A 24,509-nucleotide genomic window follows, 5' to 3' on the forward strand; every position below is an offset into this window, starting at 1 on the left:
TTAATTCAGCTACATCAAGTTAATTCTATTAACTGATCCAAATATTTATAATTGATTATAACGGGTTATGATTAATTATTCATATTTCCATTTTAAAGATAATTTGACTGTGGTATATTTTGATAAATAATCTCATCCCTGTTTTTAAAAGATTTCGTTTCAAAGCTGTACCTAAATATGTGTAATATTATTTTCAATAAGCCATGAGAATAATATAACTCCAGTAAGAGAATTAATCATAATTCCCTTATTAAAGCTAATTCCTTACAATAGAAATTGTGAGCGGATACAACGAGACGTTGTATTACGATTTTAATGGTGGAGAATTTTATTCAGACAAATAATCTAGTTATTTGTCATTTATATAATTTATAATGGGTGTCGAACGCGACTAATTCCATTATAAATTCCCTTACATAATAATGTAGAATAAGGACTGTTTAATTTAATTCCTAGCTCACACATACTGTTTCCCTACATATAATGGTGGAGGTACGCGTGCACATTAACCCATCCCGTGTACATTTACACTACCAAATTCGCTACAACTCTAACATGTCTGTTATTCGAGGGGAAGTGAGGGACGGATCGGGCACATGGGAAAATTGTCAAAGTTTTACCAAATCAATGCTGTATCTGTCTCTCTCATGAGGGTGAGGGTAAAATGACTCTTCCTAAATGCTGACCAATGGAAGACGGCAGATTGTTCGGGGAAATACGTTTAGAAACTATTCAATCTGATGACGCTAGTGGTACAGAAAACACACATTTCACCTTTGTTGTACACACAATGCACTGTTAGTCACTTTGGATAAAAGCATCTGTCAGATTAATAAATTGAAATGTATCTGTTCTTCGTCAGTGTAATATCACTATTCTATGAGATCTCTGTGCACCTCACGATAGCACCAGCAGCTGTGACTGAATCTTCCCTCAGTGAAATCATTCAATGCCCAGACTAAAGTGTGTTTGTGTGAGAAAGACCGATAAACAGGCAGAATATAACCATGTTATATTTGTGATGTATGCCCGAGGAGGGTTCTCTCTCCTCCGCGCTGCCGTAATGATGTTAGCTCTGTGTGGGGCTCCGTAGAAAAGCTCATTATGTGAATGTAAGGCTTGTGTTCTCGGGCTTGATATTGATTGTGTTTAGATGAGCTTCTCAGATGCTAATAGCTGTGTTTGCTCACTGTGTGATCATAGATAATGCTTTCTCTTTTTTCTGTAGCTCTGTTCTTAAACCAAGCATCATAGGAATGCTTCCAATTCGAAAGCGGTTTCAAATGGTAGGCAACAAAATTATGCTACCTTCTAAGGTACATCATTTGGCCAGCTTCTTACCTCAACATGGCAAAAATGGCATGGGTGGACATTAAGCGTGTGGGAAATCAGCAAAAAAAAATAAACTGCCAAGCAGCCTCTTTTTAAATGCTGCACCTTATACTCTTGGGGGTGAAGTTGAAAAGAAACTCACAGAGCTTAAAAACTAAAAAGAAAAGCAACTTTCTATTGGTAAACTTGGCAAATTTGCCTGTCAAAGTTCACCAAACTTGAAGTCCATGCGAAATCCGCGAGGAGAATTCTTTGCCACCAGAAGTCCATTGAGCGAAATTCATGATCGTGTGGATTCCCATTGAGACACCTGTATTTCGCCTGCAGAATTTTGCCATGTGTAGGTAAATGTGACCACGCCTTAAGGCAGCATTGCATGCTGCCTTCGCAGATATAGCAATCCCAGAATGGATCGCAATGAGACAAGGAAAAAAAACAAACATCCAACGTCGGACGAAGAGAAATATCGACTATAAATATTCCTATATTCAAGTATCTATTACAATCTGTTTCACTTAATATTTGTGTGTGTGCTATGTATGTTTTGTATTCATCAGAGTATAGCATTAGATAGCTAGAGTTAGCTTGACATAAGTCAAGTCTCTCGTTGCATCCGAATATCCATACTTCCCTACTATACAGTATGCCAAAAACAGTATGTGAATGCAGTACTATGTCCGAATTAGGGTTGCAAATTAAGAAATTTTCATAATCGATGATCATTAACATTAATGAATGAAAATCGATTAATCATCAACAATAGCAATAAACTGTAAGTGGTGAACATAAAATCGGGTCATGGAACAGTGCCACATTCCCGGAGGAAGTATGTCCTGAATCTATTCATACTACTTGCATGCATACCTTAAGAACATATTGTTTTACTGGCCAAGAAGTGCATCCATCATCAAAAGCAGTACGTGCTCTGACAGTACGCGATTTCGGACGCAGCTACGGTTTCCATATAGCATTTTTATTCAATATTCCATTTGCATAAAAATAAGTCACTTGACAGCAGTTTGCACTGAACAAATGACTGAAGTTTCACTGAGAGCTGGCAAGGCGAGTTTGTGGCAATATGAGTGACAATGACCATTGATGATGCAACAAAGTTGAATAGCTTTATCCAAATGCTTATGTAACGGTAGCCAGCTCGTACATGATAGCTGTGCAGTGTGTAAACCTCACTCTCCTAGCCTTAAGAGATGCACTAGTGACCGAGGCTAGAAGACATGGCTTTATAGCTTCATTGTTAGCGTGTTCGATGGATCGCCGGGGATCAGCAGTGTCACCGGTCGAGTAGCCGAATGGGAGTGAGGTTTATAGAGGTGAGTGTAATGGTATCCAGCTGGTACATGCTAGCTTTGCAGTGTGTAAACCTCACTCTCCTGGCCTTAAGAGATGCATTAGCGACAGATGCTAGAGGCCATGTATTTATAGCCTCCTTGATAGCACGTCAGACTTCCATGCGGGGATCGCCAGTTCGAATCCTGCTCGGGTGAGTCGAGTAGGACGGGTGACACTTAGCAACGCAATGCATCGACTTTCCAACTGCCTGATGCCGTTGGATACTGTAGCTGAGTAGGTATGGCTACTAGAAAACAACAGTACAGCCATTAACCTCCTGCGATTTAATTGTTGTCAGTGTGAACGCACCTTTATAAGGCCTATGTAGACAGCGAGGCAGCTCTCCTTCAGTTCCAGATAGATAGTTTGTGTTAGTGCTCTTTAGTGTAAGACTGAATTATTAACTTGTCAATGTTCTCAGAGCTCTGCTTCCTGTCTCCATCTGGTTGGAAGTCGGTCACAGCTCACACACCAGTCACATCAGTGTCCTTTTTCATCGCCCCACAGTCAAGGTACACAGCACGCTCACACACATATTTAAACACACGTTATGTCAGGACCAGCACACCCTCTGAGACCATCTGAGAGATGCCCTTCATATGGCTCAGACAGAAGCCAATGGTATGTGCAGTGATCCGAGTTTAACTCGGGGCTGGCTGATCTGAGATCGGGTGTAAGCTGTCAGAGATTCTTGTACAGTAGTGTTTAACTCAAGGCTCACTGATCTTAGATCAGCTGTTAGCTAATATCTGCTCCTTATACACAATACTCACTGTACCAGAAGTAACCAAACCCACACTCATCTGTTCTTTCCATGCATACCGCAGTCCCTCCAACAGGATGTTTACCTCTCTGTGGTATTCAGAAAGGGCACCACCTTCAGACAGAGGAACAGTTTAAGTGCAATGTCTCCTCTAGACAAGGGTTATTGAATTTCCTCTCAGGGAAAGACAGAGAAAGTCTTCTGACATTACTGTCACCATGTATATCGTAGAGCTATAGTGAGGCTCTCTGACTAGTTGAGAGTTAGTTGGTCAGCTGCTACATGGGGGGTTGTTGGTACTTCCAGGTCACTGGTGCATGATTGAGTAGGTGTGAAAGAACAACCACATGAAAATCTCTCTTTACACATACACAACCTCACTAAACATTAATTGCACAGTGATGTGCTTAACAAAGCCATTACCAACCAGTTAGAAGTACTCAGATTTTCTGTTATGAAGAATTCATTTATTGATTCCAAAATATTGTTTAAGTGCTGTTGATTTTGTTTGATATACTGTATATTCACCATAGTGACATGGTGTACACAATGATAATCTTTAGAAGGGTGAAATGTCACAAAACCATTTAAGAACATGTACAGCTCTTATTTCACACATTATATTTTGCATAAAAAAATGGAACCTATTTTTAGCACCATTAAGATTTGTATTTTTTTTTCTTTTTCTTTCCATGACAAGAAAAAATTATCTCTTTCTCATTACCATAATGTGAAAAAGGGGTAAAAAACAAAACAACAACCTGGTCTCAGAGAACAACGTTACCATACCTAAATTTTTTCAAAAGGATTTTAATATGCCTTGTTGTACTTGTTGCGGCAGTTTCCTGGTGAAGTGAACACTAGAAGCGCTATAACAGCAATTAATTTGTATTCACTTTCACACAAATCACAAGCAAAATGGCAGATTATTAGTTTATACTTAGTTTTTGCCCTGTTCATCACACAATGCTATCTTAGGAAATCAAAACACTTTTGCTTCACTGATCAGCCACAACATTAAAACCACTGACAGGTGAAGTGAATAACATTTATTATCTCGTTACAATGGCACCTGTCAAGGGGTGCAATATGTTAGGCAGCAAGTGAACAGTCAGTTCTTTTATTTCATGTGTTGGAAGCAGGAAAAAATGGGCAAGCATAAGGATCTGAGCGACTTTGACAAGGGCCAAATTGTGATGGCTAGAAGACTGGGTCAGAGCATCTCCAAAACGGCAGGTTTTGTGGGGTGTTCCCGGTATCCAAGGAAGGACAACCGGTGAACAGGCGACAGGGTCATGAGTAACCAAAGCTCATTGATGCATGTGGGGAGCGAAAGCTAGCCCGTCTGTAGAATCCCACAGAAGAGCTACTGTAGCACAAATTGCTGAAAAACTTAATGCTGGCTATTATAGTAAGGTGTCAGAACACAAAGTGCATCACAGCTTGCTGCATATGAGGCTGCGTAGCCACAGAACGGTCAGAGTGCCCATTCTGACCCCTGTCTACCGCCGAAAGCGCCTACAATGGGCACGTGAGCATCAGAACTGGACCATGGAGCAATGGAAGATGGTGGCCTGGTTTGATAAATCATGTTTTCTTTTAGATCATGTGGATGGCCGGGTGTGTGTGCGTCGTTTAGCTGGGGAAGAGATGAAAGCAGGATGCACTATGGGCCAGCGGAGGCAGTGTGATGCTCTGGGCAATGTTCTGCTGGGAAAACTTGGGTCCTGGCATTCATGTGGATGTTACTTTGACACGTACCACCTACCTAAGATTGTTGCAGACCACGTACACCCCTTCATGGCAACGGTATTGCCTGATGGCAGTGGCCTCTTTCAGCTGGATAATGCACCCTGCCACACTGCAAAAATTGTTCAGGATTGGTTTGAGGAACATGACAAAGAGTTCAAGGTGTGAACTGGCCTCCGAATTCCCCAGATCTGAATCCAGTTGAGCATCTATCTGCTGGACCAACAAGTCCGATCCATGGAGTCCCCATCTCGCAACTTAAAGGACTTAAAGGATCTGCTGCTGAAGTCTTGGTGCCAGATACCATAGGACACCTTCAGAGGTCTTGTGGAGTCCACGCTTCGACAGGTCAGAGCTGTTTTGGCGGCACAAGGGGGACCTACACGATATTAGGCAGGTGGTTTTAATGTTGTGGCTGATCTGTGTATAGTGCATGACTTGTTAGGCGATACATTTTTAAATTTTAATTTTGGATTACATAACTAATTGCATTTACAGGCTTGTTCAAGTGCGATCAAAGGACCGGGGTTTGAGTCCAGATGAGCACACGAGTCTACATGTGAGTCAAAAGTGTCACGGAAGCACCTTAAAATTATGTGGTTGCTTCAGCAATTGTGAATTTCACTTCACATTTGGTTTTGTGACACTGTAGGTTATGTTTAGGTTTAAGGTTTAGGGTAGGGAGGTCAGTTTTGTTTAAATTTAAAACTCAAAAGAACATTAACCTTTAAAACCTCCCTATTTGGGAGAATATAGTGGACATTTCACATCGGAACTGCCGCGATATGTTATATAGTTTGCAAAAATGTCGACACAGTGATGTATTTTTTATGAAGGGATGAGATCAGGCTGAAGAAAAAAACACCATTGTTTCAGGACAGGTTAAATGTCATTACTTTAAAACAGTAATGAGAATTTGGGGAGTATGCTCAATTTTCATGGAAGTAATGTCAAAATGCAAAGAAATCTCAATTGTCTTACAATAGGCTTTATTTTCTTTATGCAAAATACAACTTCAATTTTTTTCTTTAGATTTTGTGGTGAAATTAGGTTAGGCTTCTTAATCATTGTTGTAGGGTATCAGAAGATATAATCTAATTCACAATGTCACTTGAGTGAGATAACTGGAGCGATCTGGAGAGTTCAGCATAAAAACACTGTAACGAAGCTGGCAATGACAGGCAAACGAAGACGATGATGATGTGAAGAACCCAAGTGCAGTTTATTTACAGTGGCATCCAAACGTGAAACATAACAAAACATAAACATGAACTTGACTATACTTCACAAAACTAAACTTGACTTGACTTGACAAGATGCTACACAAACAATACATGACCCAGAACAATGGCAAACATCAGGGCTAAATACACAGACATGGGTAACAAGTAAACAAGACAACCAATCACAAGACTGAACTAATAATAAGACAATGAAACATGAACCAATGACATAACAGAACAAGATAACAAGATACCAAGACTCATGAACACAAACCAATGAGAAAAAAACAGATGGAACAAGAGAGGATCATATGAGGAACAGATCACATGACATGGCAATGAAATAGGAATTAAACTTTCAAAATAAAAGGCATGAACACAAAACATGAACAAAACACATAAACGTGACACACACGCACTTTCACATAGACGCCACTGTGACATTTCAAACGTTCTATTGAAAACCTCTTTTTATGTGAAATCTTAAGATGAGAGGGTGTGTGTTTTTGTGTTTGTGTTGCGATTGAAGTCATTTTAGAAACTGTTAGCCACTAAAATTATTGCTGCTTGTCAGATCGCGTTTATATCAGACTTTTTATTACATTTCGGATTTCCTCGTGCAGTTTTTCATAGTTCTGCTGCTCTGAATATTGATTCAGTTAAAACGGTTTTATTACTGCAAACGCAGTCATCGTGGCAACCCAGCATCAGCTAGGGAGAAGCTGAACCTCTGTCTGTGATCTCTGAAGGTGCACTAATACTTTTCCTGCCCCTCAGGTGCTGCTAACACAGGGAAAGGGGCTCTGTAATAATTATGGAGCGCTGCTTTTGTTCTTAAAACCCTCATCAGGGTGGTTTGATGTGGAATGGGCTCTGCACCCCGCACATGAAAGTGGGGTGTGCTAATGCACTCAAAGCCCCCCTTGTTCCCTCAGGACACACCCACCCTTAGCCCCTCACATGAAAGGCCAGAGCCTCTGTATCCCTTCAGCATCTTCGTGATTCACGAACACAGTGTCTATATCTATGTCTAGTGTTTGTATGTATGCATATGCAGCAACAAATCTGTGTTCTTGACAGGTGTACATAGATGTGATGGAATTTTATGCTCCATCTCTTGCAACAAAGTACTGTGGTTTTCTATGGGATCAGATGATACCTTGTTTTGTGATACAGTATTTACTATGGTATTGAATGATTACCTTATTCATGTACCATGGTACTTCAAGCTACTTAACTGTTTTAGCCTCAGGACCCAGATTTTACATTGGGCATCAAGTGGCAACCCAACAGAATTGTTTATCATACAAAAGTAGCCAAAAATGTCCTTTAAACTTTAATAATAATAATAATAATAATTATTATTATTATTATTAATATTATTATTATTAAAGGAATGTTCCAGGTTCATTTACAAGTTATGCTTAATTAACATATTTTGTGGCATAATGTTAACTAGCACAAAAACAGTATGTTTAACTTATCCTTGGTTTATTTAAAAAAGCACAGTTACAATAAGGTACTTACAATGGAAGTGAATGGGGCCAGTCCATAAACATTAAAGTACACACTGTTTCAAAAATAAAGCCACAAGACGTAAACATTATACGTTTTACGTATAATGTTGCATCTCAAAATGGACAAGCGTGGCTTAGACGTAAGCATATGTTTACTGGGCCACCCCTTCTTGTGTTTCTGTGTGTGTGTGTGTTTCTGGTCAGAATGCCTTGTGCAGACATGGTCATTAAGTCCCTGAATAACCAATGAGATTGTACTAATTTGTGGACTGAGGTTCTGATTAAGTGAATGCTATAAGCAGGGTTGGGAGGGTTACTTTTGAAATGTATTCCACTACAGATTACAGAATACATGCTGTAAAATGTAATTTGTAACGTATTTCATTAGATTACTCAAGGTCAGTAACGTATTCTAAATACTTTGGATTACTTCTTCAGCACTGGTAGATTTTTTCACTTGTTTTGACTATAAAAACTCTGCCAGTGCAGTAAGACAAAATATACATGTTAAAAATACATTCTCTGAAAAACCTAAATATCTTATGCAGTGTTGTTTCTAAAACAAGATAAATCAAATTGATCTTGTTTTAAGGATTTTTAGATATTTTTGCAGGAAAACAATACAAAAATTATTATCAAGAATATGATTTCTGCCCTAATATCAAAGGTCTTACTAGAAAAAAATTAATTATTATCCAACGTGAATTTTCTTGATATAAAAATATGATCGTGCCTGGTAACATTTGCATGTAAAATGGCTAGAAATAGCATTTTAGCTTAGCGTAAAGCTGACAATTTACACAAGGTTTATTTCTATTTCTTCTGCTCCAGACTTACTTCTCTGTCTGCTCGTGTGAACGTAACACATCATAAGAAAGTGTTTCACCGCTGTTCAAATGCACTTTGGATCGCATCATTTATATGTATAAATGTTTTCCATCTGAAAGGACTAAATATTAAATGAAACAAATGACAATAAAATGCAAAGTAATCTCTTCAGTAATCAAAATACTGTTTGAATGTAACTGTATTCTAATGACCAATTATTTAAACTGTAACTGTAGTGGAGTACAGTTACTAATATTTTAAATACGTAATCCCGTTACATGTATTCAGTTACTCCCCAACCCTGGCTGTAAGTGTTTATACTTGTGCCTCTGGTGTAAGTTCATTAGTTGTCGCTCGCTTTAAAGGTGCACTCAGTAATATTTCCTTCATTAAAAAAAAGTTTTGCCCCTTAAAGATATAAATAGTACTATGAATAGAATAGCTGAGGAGACATCATATTTAAAACGCTGAATTTTAAAAAGGCGGAGCACCACGAATCAGAAAGCTCTTTTCAGCTGTAAGTGCTATGTTATAAATACCAATATAAATGTTCTTTGTGCTTAAATTGTACTTGTTTAACAAAACCAGAGCATATATATTTTTTACGGTTGTTGTAACTACGTCATATAATTGGGTCACAGGACTATGCCCACGTTCCCGGATAAAGTATGTCTGGGAATGAACAGTATTCATACTCACCTGCAAACTTCAAGAACGTACTTTATTAATGTCAAAAAGATGCATGCTTCATCAAAGTGTGTTCTCTGACAGCATAAGAATTTGAACGTGGCTCAAGATGATCTTTGCCTCAGCCACTGCTTAACTGGCACCTGTAGTTATCTTGAGGACCCTTAGGGGTCAAACCCTCAATCATTACAACAGAGAACCACTTAGAGCAGGACGTCACCTCAAACATAAGAAGAAATGAAAGAAAAACGGCTGTCTCGTGCATTGCTGTTGTTACCCGCCAGCCTCCGACAAGAGACGCAAGACAATAAGAAAGACAAAAGCAAGAGAATAGCATGTCTGCTCTCATCTAAACTCCCTCTCTCAGACTTTAGCTTCAACTGTTTAATGAGCATCACTGTCACTCGCTTCAAAAGAGATGAAAGAGAGAGCGCTTCCAAAGCACTCACCATCCCTTTTATGTGCTAAATTTGGGTTGATTTATTTATCTATTTTGCTGTACTTCTATACTTGCAAACAGATAGCAACTTGTGTGGTAAAAACAAGCTGTTATTAGTGTGTGAGGATTTTACTCTGATTTAAAGACAAGATTATGTGCAGCTCCCTTATTCTATTTTCCTTAGTGGCTCCTTTTTTCCCCAGATATTCTTTCCTCAGAATGATGATGCATAGCCCAAATGGGTCCGCTGCATTTTATCTCCATTTTAAAAATACCAAGTCACAGTGTTCTTACATGCCCTCCCACCACAACACTCTGGAGGCAGAGAGGAAGAGAGGTTAAGAGAGCCAACGCATCTTAGTCCTTAATTTTATCACTAACGCCGCATCTGTTTGACTCTGCTGGCTCCTCTTCGACAATTACATTTTCCTCCAAACAGCCGCAGGATCACAACTATACCCTCTGATTGGAAGTTATTTACTATTCTGTGAGAATACTGGACGGTGGTCTCAATCTAAAGGCTAGAAGTTAAAATTTAAACAAATTATCAATTAATTATTTAGTGTTTGTTTTAGCTGTGGTTTAGCAGTTAGCACACACACTCCAACACATTGAGCTGAGGTGCTCATATGGGCAAGGCAAGTTTGAATCTGATGCTTGCAACATTTCCTGCTCCTGCTCCCTATTGTTTCAAGTCCTCTCGCTACCCTCCTCTTTTTTTTTTGCCAATTTGGCATGCCCAATTCCCAAAGCGCTGGTGGCGTAATGACTCGCCTCAATCCGGGTGGTGGAGGACGAATCTCAGTTGCCTCCGCGTCTGAGACAGTCAGTCCGTGCATTTTTTCACGTGGCTTGTTGAGCACGTTCCTGCGGAGACGTAGTGCGTGTGGAGGCTTACACTATTCTCTGTGTGGCATCCACGCACAACTCACCACACGCCCCACCGAGAGCAAGAACCACATTATAGTGACCACGAGGAGGTTAACCCAACGTGACTCTACCCACCATAGCAACCGGGCCAATTGGTTGCTTAGGAAGCCTAACTGGAATCACTCAGCACGCCCTGGATTGGAACTTGTGACTCCAGGTGTGGTAGTCAGTGTCTTTAATTGCTGAGCTACCCAGGCCTCCCACTACTCTCCTCTTAATAAAAAGGGGTAAAAATAAAGAATTATTTAGTTTCGTCAGTTTTATATTGTCAGTATCCAAGGAAACTCATTTGATTTTAATTCACTCCTATCAGTCAGTCATCTGTCGGACTGAGATACTACAACACTGTGTAGCTTTAAGGAATTAACACATTTCTGTATGCATGCGTCAGTAATGTTATCATATATTCAGGTCAGAGCTCATAGTTCCATATGGTTTAGAGCACACAGTCCACCACGGCGGCAAACACAAGATAAAAGCTCTGACTGCTCACTGATATACAAACATTTGAATGAACTGCTACAACACAGACTGTAGATCTGGGTTGTCTTAGTTACTTGCATGACTTGGTTTTCACATAGGAAAGATATACAACTCTGACAAATTTGATATACCCAGAGACAGACTGAATCTGCAGAATTGTGCAGGAAATGATACGATACTACTTAATTCATCCCCAGGGGGACACTGAAATAAAAGAATGGAATGAAACATGGTAAAATTGAGCTTTGGTTACTACATTGTTATGCTAGCTGAAACCATTATTTTGTTAGCCAAAATATTTCATAAACAAATGAGCCTGATCTCATGTAAATTAAGGAACTGTGGCAATATTTTTACTATATGACATTATGTGGCTTCATACGCATATAACGCGGCTGTTCCGTGGTGAAATGTCCACTGAGTGGCGCTAAAAGCAAGTTAAATTTCTCCCAAACAGATGAGGTTTTTTAAGATTGAGAATGCACAATTGAGTTTTAAATCAACATATATAGTGCATCAACATCAATAAACCCGCCCAATAGTGTCATAAGAAGAAATGTGAGATGAAAAACACAATTGCTGAAGCAACCACGTCATTTTGTGGTGCTTTTATGAACTTTTCGTTTCACATGTTGACGTTCCTTTGCATTGCAAGTGCAACACTCTATCAGTTGAGCCAGTGGTTTTCAAACTGGGGTCTGGGGACCCCCGTGGGACCACGAGGGTATGCTTAGGAGGTCCTTGGAAAATTTCAGAGAAAGTAGTGTTTATAAATGTAAAAAAAACCTAAAAAAACTAAAAATTATAATTTGACATTATTGCCATTTCAGTTTACTCAATGTTTCTCTTCAGGTTTATACTTTTAACATTACTCAGTTATTAGGTGAAAAAAAGATACCGTCAATGTAGGATAAATATTTTTTCAGATAATTAAGGATGCACCGTTTATGAACATTTTATTGCTAATAGGATACCGATTTTAACCAAAAAAAAATGTAGACCGATACCGATAATTTGCCACTTGCTCACGTTTTTTTTTTCATCAGATCACTGTTTTGCTTTGGAATTCTGCTTTAAAATGTACAAGAGTTACAAAAGCTATTGTATTGTTCTAACAATAAATAATTTTCATTGGGCATGGACTGGATCTGTTGAACACACTACAGGTAAATCCAAAATACATAAATGCAAGATAAAAAGATGCAAAAAAAAATAAACAAATACATAACATGTCAGTTTATGTTATTTAATAATTGGCTGATAAACATTGTGCATCCCTACGGATAATATTTTAATAATTTTCTTTGGCTTAAATTATTACAATAACAATATAAAAGCTAGTCATTTAAATGAACTTTTATATATTTTAGGAGGGGTTTCTTGCAAGGTGATAGTCATATTTGGGGGTCTTTGGCATCAAAAATGTTTAAAACCCCTGAGTTGAGCTACTGCACAATTTGACTACAGTCGAACGAGCTTATAAATGTAATGTTATAAATGTGAGGATCAGGGCAAAAATTAAGCGATTATGAATTGACAATCAGCTGGATTACTCATGATTTTTGTAAAAGGGAATACAAGTCATTGTTGCTGTAGCACCTCTAGTTTTTCACCAGGTAACACTGCTGTGATACGTACAACGAACCACATTAAATAAATTTAGCAAAAAATTTACTTATGGTAGCGTCACGTTTCTATGAGACCAGGTAGAAACGTAAATGCAAGGGCATGGGAAAAATTTACAGCTTTGTGAATGACAAGCATTCAAATTCTGTATTTTGAGTTCTGCAGCCGCCAATTCTGTGTTCAGATTCATCTCAAGTAACTGGATGTGCTTAGATGCACGGTGCATCTCTGTATCGCATTATTTTGTGAGTACGCCTGTTTGATCTCCATGAACACCTGACGCAGTTTCCTGCAAGGTTTTAACAAAGAGTGAGTAATACAGAGATTTTTCCGGTCTTATGCTATATAAATGAATTTTGGATGGAGAGAAGGTGGTGTGAGGACAAATGAGTGCGAGACTGAGGGGAGAGAGAAGGTAGCAGAGACCAAAATCAGGTAGTAAGCATCATGTATGGCTCCAGAGAGCAGTATGAGGACAGAAGATGAAGCACAATCCCTCTCAAGCTTACATAACCACACACACACCCACGAGACACGTCAGCCTCAGGCTCACACTGTTGAGTTTGCACACACAGACTAAGCTCTGTAACAATAGCAAGAGAAGATGAAATGTGTTTTACCCTACCAGAGAAACTTTAAGGGTATTTTTGTATCTAACTTGTTGTTTGTGGTGTTTCTGAAGTGAAGCAGAGAGTGTTATGTCAGGTCAGGTCTTGGTTCTTTGTTCTGTTGCTGACAGGGGTTAGTACACAAAGAATATTACTCCTTTATCTCTCTCTTTGACCATCTTGAATCTGGAGACTCGAAAATTGCTCAGTGGTAGATTCAGCTCATCCACTCCCTGTCTCTCCCTCCCTCTCTCTCTCTCTCTCTCCTTTACCCTCCCACTCTTTCTTCCACACTCTGTCTCTGTTTTGCTGGAGATCAGATGTTGAGGTGAGCAGAGCAGAGAGGAGCTCGAGAGAGATGCACATAGAGGAGAGAGTTAGTTTGACAGCCACTGAAGGATCTATAGCAGAATTAAACTTGAGAAGAGGGAAAAACATGGCAACATTTGATGTTCTCAAGAAATTAGCCCCTTTATTTCAGTAGGTAAATTTCTCATTAGTGATTTTTGATTGACTTTTTTTTTTTCTTTTTTTTTTTTTTTTTTTATCAAATTTTTTTTAAAAGAAACCCGTTTTGGAAGTTTTTAATAAATGTTTTGATGTGAAGAATTTGGGAAGAGGTTGATTTTACGGTTGGGAAGTGTTCTACCAGTGTTTCAGGGGTCAACATCCCCCTCTTTTTCTCTGTGTGTGGATTTGAGAGGGACACAGTCAGAATGACTGAGATCGTGGTGACGGACTGTAATCTGAACTCGCTGTGCGAGCACGTGGAGCAGCACTGCTGCGTGGACGACCCGTCAGCCATCAAAAGACACAGCAACACCGGTGCCAAGCTGTGGGGCCGCGTGCGCAGTAAACTGCTCCGACAAAAGGTCACTCTCTCTTTCATTCTCTCTCCATCTGTTTAGTTCTCCGTACACCTTCTGATCTTACTCACCCCCTATGATCTGTCTGTTCTTTGGTATTTAACTCGATCTGCCTGTTACTAAATGAATACACCAACTTACAGATAGATAGATAGATAGAGAGAGAGAGAGAGAGAGAGATGAGATGGGGTGTGTGCGCGCGTGTGTGTGCGCGTATGTGCGCGTATGTGTGTGCGCGCGTGTGTGTGTGTGCGCGTGTGTGTGTGTGTGCGTGCGTGTGTGCTTGTGTGTGGGCGGGTTTGGCTGGTTTACGAGGAAATTGTTTTTAGGTTACAAACTGGTAATTACAAGGGTATTATGCTATAAATGTGGTTTATGAGGACATTTCTAGTGTCCCCATAATTTAAATTGCTTAAACATACTAAACAATGTTTTTTTATTTTTTTTATTATTTTTTTAATTGTAAAAATGCAGAACGTTTTTTGTGAGGGTTAGGTTTAGGGGTAGGGTTAGAGTTAGGGGATAGAATCTGTAGTTCATACAGTATAAAAATCATTATGTCTATGGAGAGTCCTCATAAGGATAGCCGCACCAACTTGTGTGTGTGTGTGTTTGGGCTGGCTGCAGTTTTTTATCAGGTTAATTATCACTTTAACCTGCTGTCCTCACAGCCTATGGCGAGTATCAACCACCCACTGATGAAGGTCAATTAAACACACCTTTATTCTCACACACACTTCTGAATAATCTTGTGTTATTAATTGCAATATCCACAATTCTCATACATTTGCAGGCTCTCTTATATTACCAAGTTAACTGAGATCCAGAGCTCTGATTATAAATAAATCTGTAATTAATCTTTATTCACAGAGTCATAAAATCAACATCCAAAATATCACGAAAGGTTTTGCTCTAGATCAGGGTTTCCCAACAAGGGGTTTGTTTTCCCTTCCCATAGTCACCTTTGGCTTGTTCACATGGGGCGTTAAGGCGCAATTTTCTGTGAAATTGCTTTTAAACTGGATGTATTGTAAATTTATATTGTAATTGTAAATGTAATGTTATATGTTACAACATGTAAAATCTAAATATAACACTGTACTAGAGGTCAACTGATGGTAGATTTTGCCAAAACCAATAACTTATGTGGTGGGAAAGGCTGATAACCGATTAATCAGCTGATAGTTTTTAGAATTGATTTATAGAATGTCAAAAAAATGTCTTGTTCTTTCCTTACTATGGCGGGCACAGACAAAGAGTCCTAAATGAATAAAATCCCAGATGTAGTTTATTGTTCAACCAAAATCCCCAAAATAACCAGAAAAATTAAGATTTGGTGCATAACGCGGGACCTTTAAGTATAAACAAGCCCGAAACAGACCGGGGACTCTTATTTTGAAATGATGCAATTATGTAAAAACTATCGGCAACTATCACATAGATTTTTACCTATAATGATAGTTCCAAAAAGCAACTATTGGCACAGATTAATCTGTCAAACCGATATATTGGTCTTCCTCTACACTGTACTCTTATGTACAAGAATTAGTCATTAAATGTATTATTAATTATATCTATAGAATGATTAGAATATCTAAGAATAGGGAGTGCAGCAATAATTTATTGAGATTGTAGAGATTATATCTCAGTTTATAAATGAGATTATAGTGTTAAATTTAGAATTTTTGCATAAGAGTTGGCAAGACCTGTTGGAAACCATAGCTGTAGAGGGGTTGAATACTGTACATCTTTCATTTCTACTAGCATGACTAACATTAATGCTCATATTGATTGGACTTGACAATCACATATTCTATTTCATTGCACCTCATGATTCTTTGATACTGAATGATCTTCCCTAAAACTTTGCATGTACTGTAATTATGGGAGTAGGTGTGCAACTGTGTGTATGTGTAAGTGTTCATATGCTGATGTGAGTTGGTGGAAATCTCGGTCCATCCACATGGGGTATTTGCCCTGCCAGCACTTTGAGCAGTAATTTATGTGCAAAGGCTTTCTGGCTGGTAGAACAAAGCATTTTAGTCTCTGCCTCAGCTCTTCGTCTCTTCTGCTCAGCCGGGCCAATACTCTTCCTGATCCACTGACCCAGCACTAACCGTAGTGACAGATTACAGGGAAAATCCCTGACTTAATCACACTGAACTGATCCTAGACCTGTAACACACATCACTGTGACTCTGTGGATGCAGGGGACAAGATTCAAACAGAATATGTGTGCTTTTGGGATTAATGCACAGCACAGCAGGATTCTTGTCTGTCCATGTGTTCAGCACATGCTTTATTATTTCCTGCTCTTTTGAAGCTGTCTTCCTCTCTTCCTTTTGTTTCCTGGTTCCTGTTTTTTTTTCAGACACTTGCTCACAAATATCTGTATGGATTTGATCTGAAAGCTGTCACATCTATTATCTCTGTGGACAGTGGACAATTGCTATATATTTCTTTATCGAAGAAATTCTGCCTGTAAATCACAAACATAATAAATGGACACACCCTGCCTTTGTCTTCCCACAGGTATTGACACATAAAGACTGTCTGTCGACAGTCAATGCAGGTCAACACAGACAATTACTTATACAGTATATTCTCTCATTTTCTACCACATATGTCATAGATAGACAGATAATCACTTTCTACCCATTGTCTTTAATTACTAGATTTTAAAATTTTCTGAATAAAATGTCATTGGTACTTGTCGTGCAAAAGCACAATGATAGGGTGTTGTGGATGGTTGCCATTTCGTTGCTTTGTGGTTTCTAAGGTGTTCTGAGTGGTTTTTAGTGTGTTGCTATGCAGTTGCTAGGGCATTGCTAGATGGTTGCTAGGTGGTTACTTTATGCCCCCAATCAAAAGAGTCCACCCCTAAGTTTCTATGATAGTCTTGCTCCTGTATGGATCAGGTCCCTCTTTCAATGTAAATTTTTGTCTACCTGCTAAAAATTTATGTTCGATTGCTTTGGCAGTTGCTAAAAAGTTACACACCAAAGTTTAATATTTTAGGGTTGGGGTTTGTTTCGATCCCTGACCCTAAAAGAAATGGTATGCTTCGTTTTTCTGCATACCATTTCGTCTTGTGCACAGTCGAGAATTCTAGTCTTTCAAAATGTACTCTATTTGTCGTGAGTTTGTACAGATGCATTCAGTACATGTGCATTACAACTGCTTCGTGATACATTTTAGTACAGCAAACTCCAGACCCATGTGCAGACAACGTCCAAAGACGCGTACAGGCATGCAAGACTGAAAAACTAGATTGCAAGCGAGCAGTTCACACGTAGAAAACCCGAAGTATACTTAAAGGCCGAAACAGTCTGAACGCAGATGCTTCTAGCAACACATGCTCAATTTTGTGCATTGTTGCGTTCCAAAATCTGCAAGACCACAATTCATAACACAACGCAAGTACACGTTGCATTCTCAACGTTGCCACAAGGGGTGCTATAGTGGACATTAGTGTGAACTGTCAGCTTCTACAATGAGATTTTTCTTTCTGTTTGAAGAAAATATTGCAGCCTGGTCTCATGAAATATATGTGAACATGACAACATTTTCGCAGTTCAAAATGTACGTGCTGTTATATTACGCATGAACACACATTGTTAAACACGCATGTTCAACCAGATCATTTATTTGCAATGCACTGGCCAAGTTCTTGCATTGGCATCTGTGTATGTGTACTTATGTAAAGTATGTTAATGCCCTTAGCTGTAAGTATGAGCAACATTATTAGTGATACTTAACATTATCAAGCACCAATTAACCTTATTTTGCCATTTGCACTTTAAAATGCTTTGAAACGCACTCTCACACAGATAGGCATTCTCATTGACTGAATATTAATCGTGTCTTTGTTGCCTGGAGTGTGTGTTTATGACTATGTGTATGTGTATCTGTGTGAGAGTTTCTTTGATATGGTCATGAATGATCTAAGTGTAGTCTCATGACTTGCTCATAGTGTCTGGCCTCCACAGACTCACTTTATTTTATAAACATAAACCTGCAGCTCAGTTTAAGAGAACACACAGCACTTAAACCCCCTTAAGAGGAATGATTGAACAGAAGGAGAAAAGTTCTGTATGAAAGAGGTGTATTATGTATGAGAAGAGTATGTCTAATCCCAAGAGATAAAGCCATCTTCTTCTGTATAACTATCCCTCTGTCCAGCCTCTACTGGCTCACACATGGGGCTCCTGGTCTTAACATATTAATAAGTGAACTACTGATAAACCCTGTTCCTCTATAAAGGCCTTTAAATGCCAGCTATATGCTAATGGCTGCTTTTATCACCCACATAAATCTTCTGCTCCTAGTTTGAGGACAGCAGGCCCCTATGAGAGGCCACTGAACCCCCTCAAGCCCTGAACAAGCCCTTGCTTATTGGCCAAATGAAGTGGAGGAGGTGAGATTGTGATGATGGATGTCTGGAGCTGCAGTCAACGCCTGTTGACCTGATTGTGTGAAGTTGGATTTCTTCTGCTTACAGAAAAGTACTGTGGTAGGACAAGGGTACAGTGATGTTATCAACTGATAATACCATGGTACTTGGATATATTCTGTGGCATTAAAGGAATATTCCTGGGAAATACAAGTTAAACTCAATATCACAAAAAAAATATTTCGACTCGTTCCTACTTTTCTTTAAAAATATTAAAAAACAATCAAGGTTATAGTGAGGCACTTACCATTGAAGTGAATGAGGGCCAATTTATAGAGGAATTAAAGGCAGAAATGTGAAGCTTATAATTGTATTAAAGCACATACTTTAAACCTTTTGTTGAAAATCATGCATTGTTTGTGCTGTAAAATTGTTTACATAGTCATTTACCAGGATTATTGGGTTTACGGTATTACATTGTCATTGCAACGGATTTGTGAAATTGTATATAACTTTACACAGAAAAGGTTAGTAAGCAAATTTATCATACTAAAATCATGCTTACATGCATATTGTTTATATCTTGTGGTTATACTTTTGAAATAGTGAGGATTTTAACGTTTACCAATTGGCCCCCATGCACTTCCATTGTAAGTGCCTCACTGTAACCCAAATTTTTGCTTTCTTTACAGAAAAGGAGGGACAAGTTGACATTATTTTTGTAGAAATCAGCATTATGCCACAAATGATGTTGATTTGAGCTTAACTTCAAATGAACCTGGTATATTCCTTTAAATCAGGGGTTCTCAACGGGGGCATTCAAAGGATGCCAGGGGGTGCTGAGAGTAAATTAGTAGAGATGGCGGTGTTAGGTTACAAATGGGGGGCGTTTATCAGTCATAATAATCAAATCTTTCGTCAAGTTCCTCTTTGCATTAAAACGCTTATCTAGACTTGGAGTATATCAGTTGATTCTCAATTATACGGGTTGGTATGCATTTATACCATGGTTCATCTGATTTTGAAGTCTAGCGACACATCTGAAGTATCTGGTTTAGCAGCGTCAAATACACAGGTGGAGTCACAACTTCGGCTAATGCACCTGTATGGCTCTGTAGGTGGATATGGCTCAATGGACAGAGCAGCACGAGCACAAGGCTCTTAAAGCTTGAGCTCTTAAACTCGCAGCTTTGCAAGAATCAGTGAGAAGCAAGGCGCGAGAATTTGAATTCAGCACAGAATTCTACACAACCACCCTTGAATTTACTACAGTAACACTAACTGTACTTTAGGCAGAAATAGATTGATAATAAATATGATCATATCACTACTTCAGCTCTATTACATTTGTCATAGGCTACATTAGGGGAGTGAGGGAATATAATTCATTTTTGTTACAACTTATAAATATTTATATTTTTTTATTTATTGTTTTTACATGTGTTTAGAGTAGGTCTACTGTTTATAATTACAAAAATGTCATAGTTTGTTTTATAGAAATCATGTTACATCTAACCATGGTAGTGAAGAAGATCCATGCTTTCATGTGTTTACTATGGTCTTGTTACAAATACCACTGTTAAAACTATAAAAATAAATAATGAATGAATAAATTAAAATGTTCCAAAAGGCAAATGTAAAATGTATTAACAGTATCACTTTTATTATTAGTTTCTGTCTTCGCATTTTCATTTTATAGGCCCCAGATATAGCCCTCCATCTGCTTGAATTCAAGAAACGCAAGGTTTGGTCTCACATTCATGATGCGTAAGCCTGCTGAATATATTAACAAAACGTAAAAATTATGCAATACATCGAAGTTGCATTGAGCAAATTAAGCAAATAACAGAAATACCTGTTTCGCAGTGAAATCCATCCCATCTCAGAAAGTAATTAAAATTAATTGTAATATTATTTTTACAGGAATTTCTCTTGAAGCATATTGGCCATATTGGGTTTTTAAAGACCCTTGCAAAGTACTGTGGCAGTACCAAAGTACAGTGATGGTATCAGATGGTACTAACATGGTGCTGAAATGTACTCCAGTGTATTTTCAAGAATACCATGGCATTGCAGTAGGCACTCCCAACAAGCAACATTCTAAAAATTACTATGGTACTGGCACATTTTTTAGCATGGTACAGTACCATGGCAATTCCATGTTTATTTGGACATGTACCATGGTAGAGCCATGATATTCTTAGAAATAACATATGAATACAGGGATGATAGGTTCAGTATCAAAGTGCCATAGTATAACCATCACTGTCCCATGGTATCTCCTTTTACTTTTTTGTAAGGTCAATTGCTACCTTTATTTTTTCATACCTTATATGGAAGAGCTTTAAAAAGACATATGTTGTATATTAAAAGCAATCTACTAACCAAAATATACTTACTATATACGGTAGAAGACCATTTGAAAGTGGTAACAAAGTTGAATCATGATGGCAAAAGCCTCAATGATGACAGTCTTTGAGTCAGCAGAATATGGGCATTTCCTGTGTGATTAAATTATGTTTACTGGAAAAAGCCCAGTCCACCCCAGCAGTTCCGATCTGTGACATCAGTCCAATGCCTCAGAACACCAAAGCAAACATCAGTCTGACCTCTACTACAACCTCTGAATACCACAGTAATCATGTCTTTTTCCCACACCACACACTGAACAAACACACACTTTCACCCTAAAATGCCACAGTCTCTCCAGAGCTGTAATTGCAGACCTCATGCTATAGAGAGATGCATGTGGAATAGTGTTCGGTGCCTGGTTTATTACAAAGTACCATGGTGTCTGCACTGTTGTGGTACCATTCTACAGTGGTGGTATCAGATGGTAATACTATGGTAATTTGTAATATACCGTGGTGCTGAATGATTACCATTATCATGCATGATAGTATTTACATTGTACTTCAATGCGCAAAGCATGGTGTCAAAGAATACCATGGTACTACCATGGTGCATGTCCAAAAACAGAGCTTGAGAGTTTATTGAGAGCAAGCTTGAACAAAGCTATTTGTGGCTGTTTATTTTTGTGCATTAGCCTGCAGTGGTCCTGTGTGTGTGTGTGTGTGTGTGTGTGTGTGTGTGTGTGTGTGTGTGTGTTTTTAAAGTTTAAATAAATAAAACGGCATAAAAAAACAAGTTGTGTTTTAGCTGGATACCTTCGTCTTTGCTCACAACAAGAGTCACGTTACATCTTCAGCGATGCACAAAGACTCAGAGGCTTTATTATGCAATACCAGACCCCTTTATGTAAGGAGAACAAGCACAAAGCAACACCAGCCACACGAAACATCCATCCATTCATACATCTGTCTCCCTGAGTCACCGTCCCAGCACAATGGTTTCAGATCTGTGTTTCAGAACATGGAGCATTGACTGAGCATAAATATTGCATAAATATTGAAGCCTTAAAGTAAATTAAGGTCCTTCAAACTCGTGAATTATTTGATTTCTCTTTGATCAAACTGAGTCTTGTAATTGCAAGTGAGGGACTAGGCTGTGAGCATGTTTCTGCAGATGTCACCTGCATTATCTGTCAAAGTTTTGGCTACGCATCTGTTGTTTGTGTTTGGCTAGTGAGGTCAGAGTAACCTTAGTTTTGCCCGTTTGAGTACAGTACCATTGTATGTATCTGTGGCTCTACACTGATGCCTATAGTGCTTGCCTATTGGCTTTATAGTCATATAAACAACAAGCACTCTTCTGTGCCGCATGTGCCTTATGTCTGTACTTCAGTATTTACTGCAGATGAAGTAATATCATGTTTGTTCTCTCTTTGTTCCCTGTATGGAGTCTCCGCACAGAATCTCCTCAGCGCACTTGACTCTAGAGAGAGCACAAAGAGTGAGAGAGACCAGCCAGAGAACACTGTGTTCCTGCTCAGTGCAAGAGCAGGCTGGAAGAACAGACAGAGAGAGAAATGGGGCGGGTGGGTGTTTATGAATGAGGCAGCAGGAAAGGCATCTTCAAAGTTCAGTGCAAGATGTACTTTCAGTGGCCCTTTCCTCAGCTGAATGTCTACTTACGGAGCAGTACCATGTAGTACCATGTTTTTGGACATATACTTTCATAATATCTTGTTTTTGAACATGCACCATGGTATTAACATGTTGTTTTTACGTGGAACCATGATAATACCATGTTTATGTTGACATAAGCCATTGTAATACCATGGTTATTTGAACATGCACCAGAGTATTACCATTTCTTTGGACATGTACCATTGTAATACCATGTTTCTTTGGACATGCAGCATGAAAATATCATGGTCTTTGAACATGTAGTGTACGATAGTAAGACCATTTTTTTTAGACGTCTTGTAGCTGTGTTTTTACATGGAACCATGGTAACACCATGTTTTTTTTGGACATGAACGATGGTAATACCATCTTTATTTTGACTGGGCTCGGGACAAAAATGCCCCTGAAATTAAAATTGTCAGTGCAAAAAAAAAAAAAAAAAAAATACCCCTCTTAAGATTTTCTTTAAACATATATACATATGAAATCTGATATAGTTACTCTTAATATTCAATTCTAAGCCTAATTATACATATCACAGAAAATATGATTTGATTTAATTTTGTAGGTTGGAGGTAATGTATTCTTAATCTAAATATTTAAATTAAATTGAAGCATTTAAAAAAAAATATTATGAAAATCAAATCCCGGGGCAATTATTGCCTCTATGAAAAAGCTAATTTCTGACATTTTGCTATGGTTCAGGAGTTTGATTTAAACCATTGTAATACCATGGATGTTTAAATATGCACCATTGTAATTAGAGATCGACCAATATGTTTTTTTTTTTTTTTTTTTTTAAGTGATACGATACCTATTATTTGTATGTTTACATATCCAATAACCGATATGCAGAACCGATTTTCTTTATTAATTGTATAAAATTTTTTATTTAATCTTTATTTTACAGAGAAAATATTCAACAAAGAAAATGTGCAAAAAAGTTATATTACAATAATAATCACATACCATCTTTATTTTATATAATAATTACAACAACAAAAATAATAATAGGCTAAATAAATTGACAACGTCTGATTTCAAATGGAGAACATAAATAAACGACAAGGGAGTCTTGCATGAATGTAATCTTCCATTTTAAACTACAGTTAAAAGGTTTAGGTATTGTTTAATAGGCTAAAGGTAAATAGTTCACTGGAATAAGTAAACATTCTCAGAAAAGTGACAAACAATAAATACATTGCTGCGATTACAGACTCTAATGGCATCAGAATTAATAATGTTTCGTAGATTCTCATCGTTCTCTAGATTAGTAGCTGCCTCATGAAACACCTGCTGACACAGCTGACATTTTTTTGTTTTACAGTGAGCAGCACATCTGCAGCTTAACTTGAAGCAAATGACATGCAAATCTCATCAATGCTCTCACTGTCACCTGACACAAAAATATTTTAGACATGTTCATTTTGACGAGTATTTTGCCACATGAATGTCAACGTGTTTACGCAAAACTTTTATTCGAACGGTGTCACGGAGATAATTAATTTCCACAGAGCTGTAATCGTGTAGAAGATGATTCAAAGTGAAATAAAGTTTAATAGTAAATTTTAAATAATTTAGGGAATTTTAAACAAGTGGATCTTGTTAAAAACTGCGCTGGCATACAATGGCCATTCGTTCCATTGGAACATGAGCATCAACCTACACGGCAACTTTACAAGACTAATAA

The 24,509-nt window shown here is 38.2% G+C and overlaps 1 protein-coding gene across 4 annotated transcripts in view; it reads left to right on the forward strand.

Annotated features, from left to right (window-relative positions):
- The window catches only part of LOC127439576 (active breakpoint cluster region-related protein-like), a 241,447-nt gene that overhangs the window by 200,605 nt on the left and 16,333 nt on the right, over window positions 1-24,509 (forward strand). Inside the window, exon 1 of one of the 4 annotated variants that reach the window (XM_051695748.1) lies at window positions 13,847-14,404. The exons of the other annotated variants lie outside the window; for them this stretch is intronic. Within the exon in view, the coding sequence (XP_051551708.1) occupies window positions 14,249-14,404 (156 nt within the window). The 5' untranslated portion in view covers window positions 13,847-14,248. Of the gene's footprint in view, window positions 1-13,846; window positions 14,405-24,509 lie in introns of those variants that run through there. 4 annotated transcript variants of the gene reach the window in all.

Source organism: Myxocyprinus asiaticus, chromosome 4 (genome assembly GCF_019703515.2).
Source record: "Myxocyprinus asiaticus isolate MX2 ecotype Aquarium Trade chromosome 4, UBuf_Myxa_2, whole genome shotgun sequence".
NCBI classification, from domain to species: domain Eukaryota; kingdom Metazoa; phylum Chordata; class Actinopteri; order Cypriniformes; family Catostomidae; genus Myxocyprinus; species Myxocyprinus asiaticus.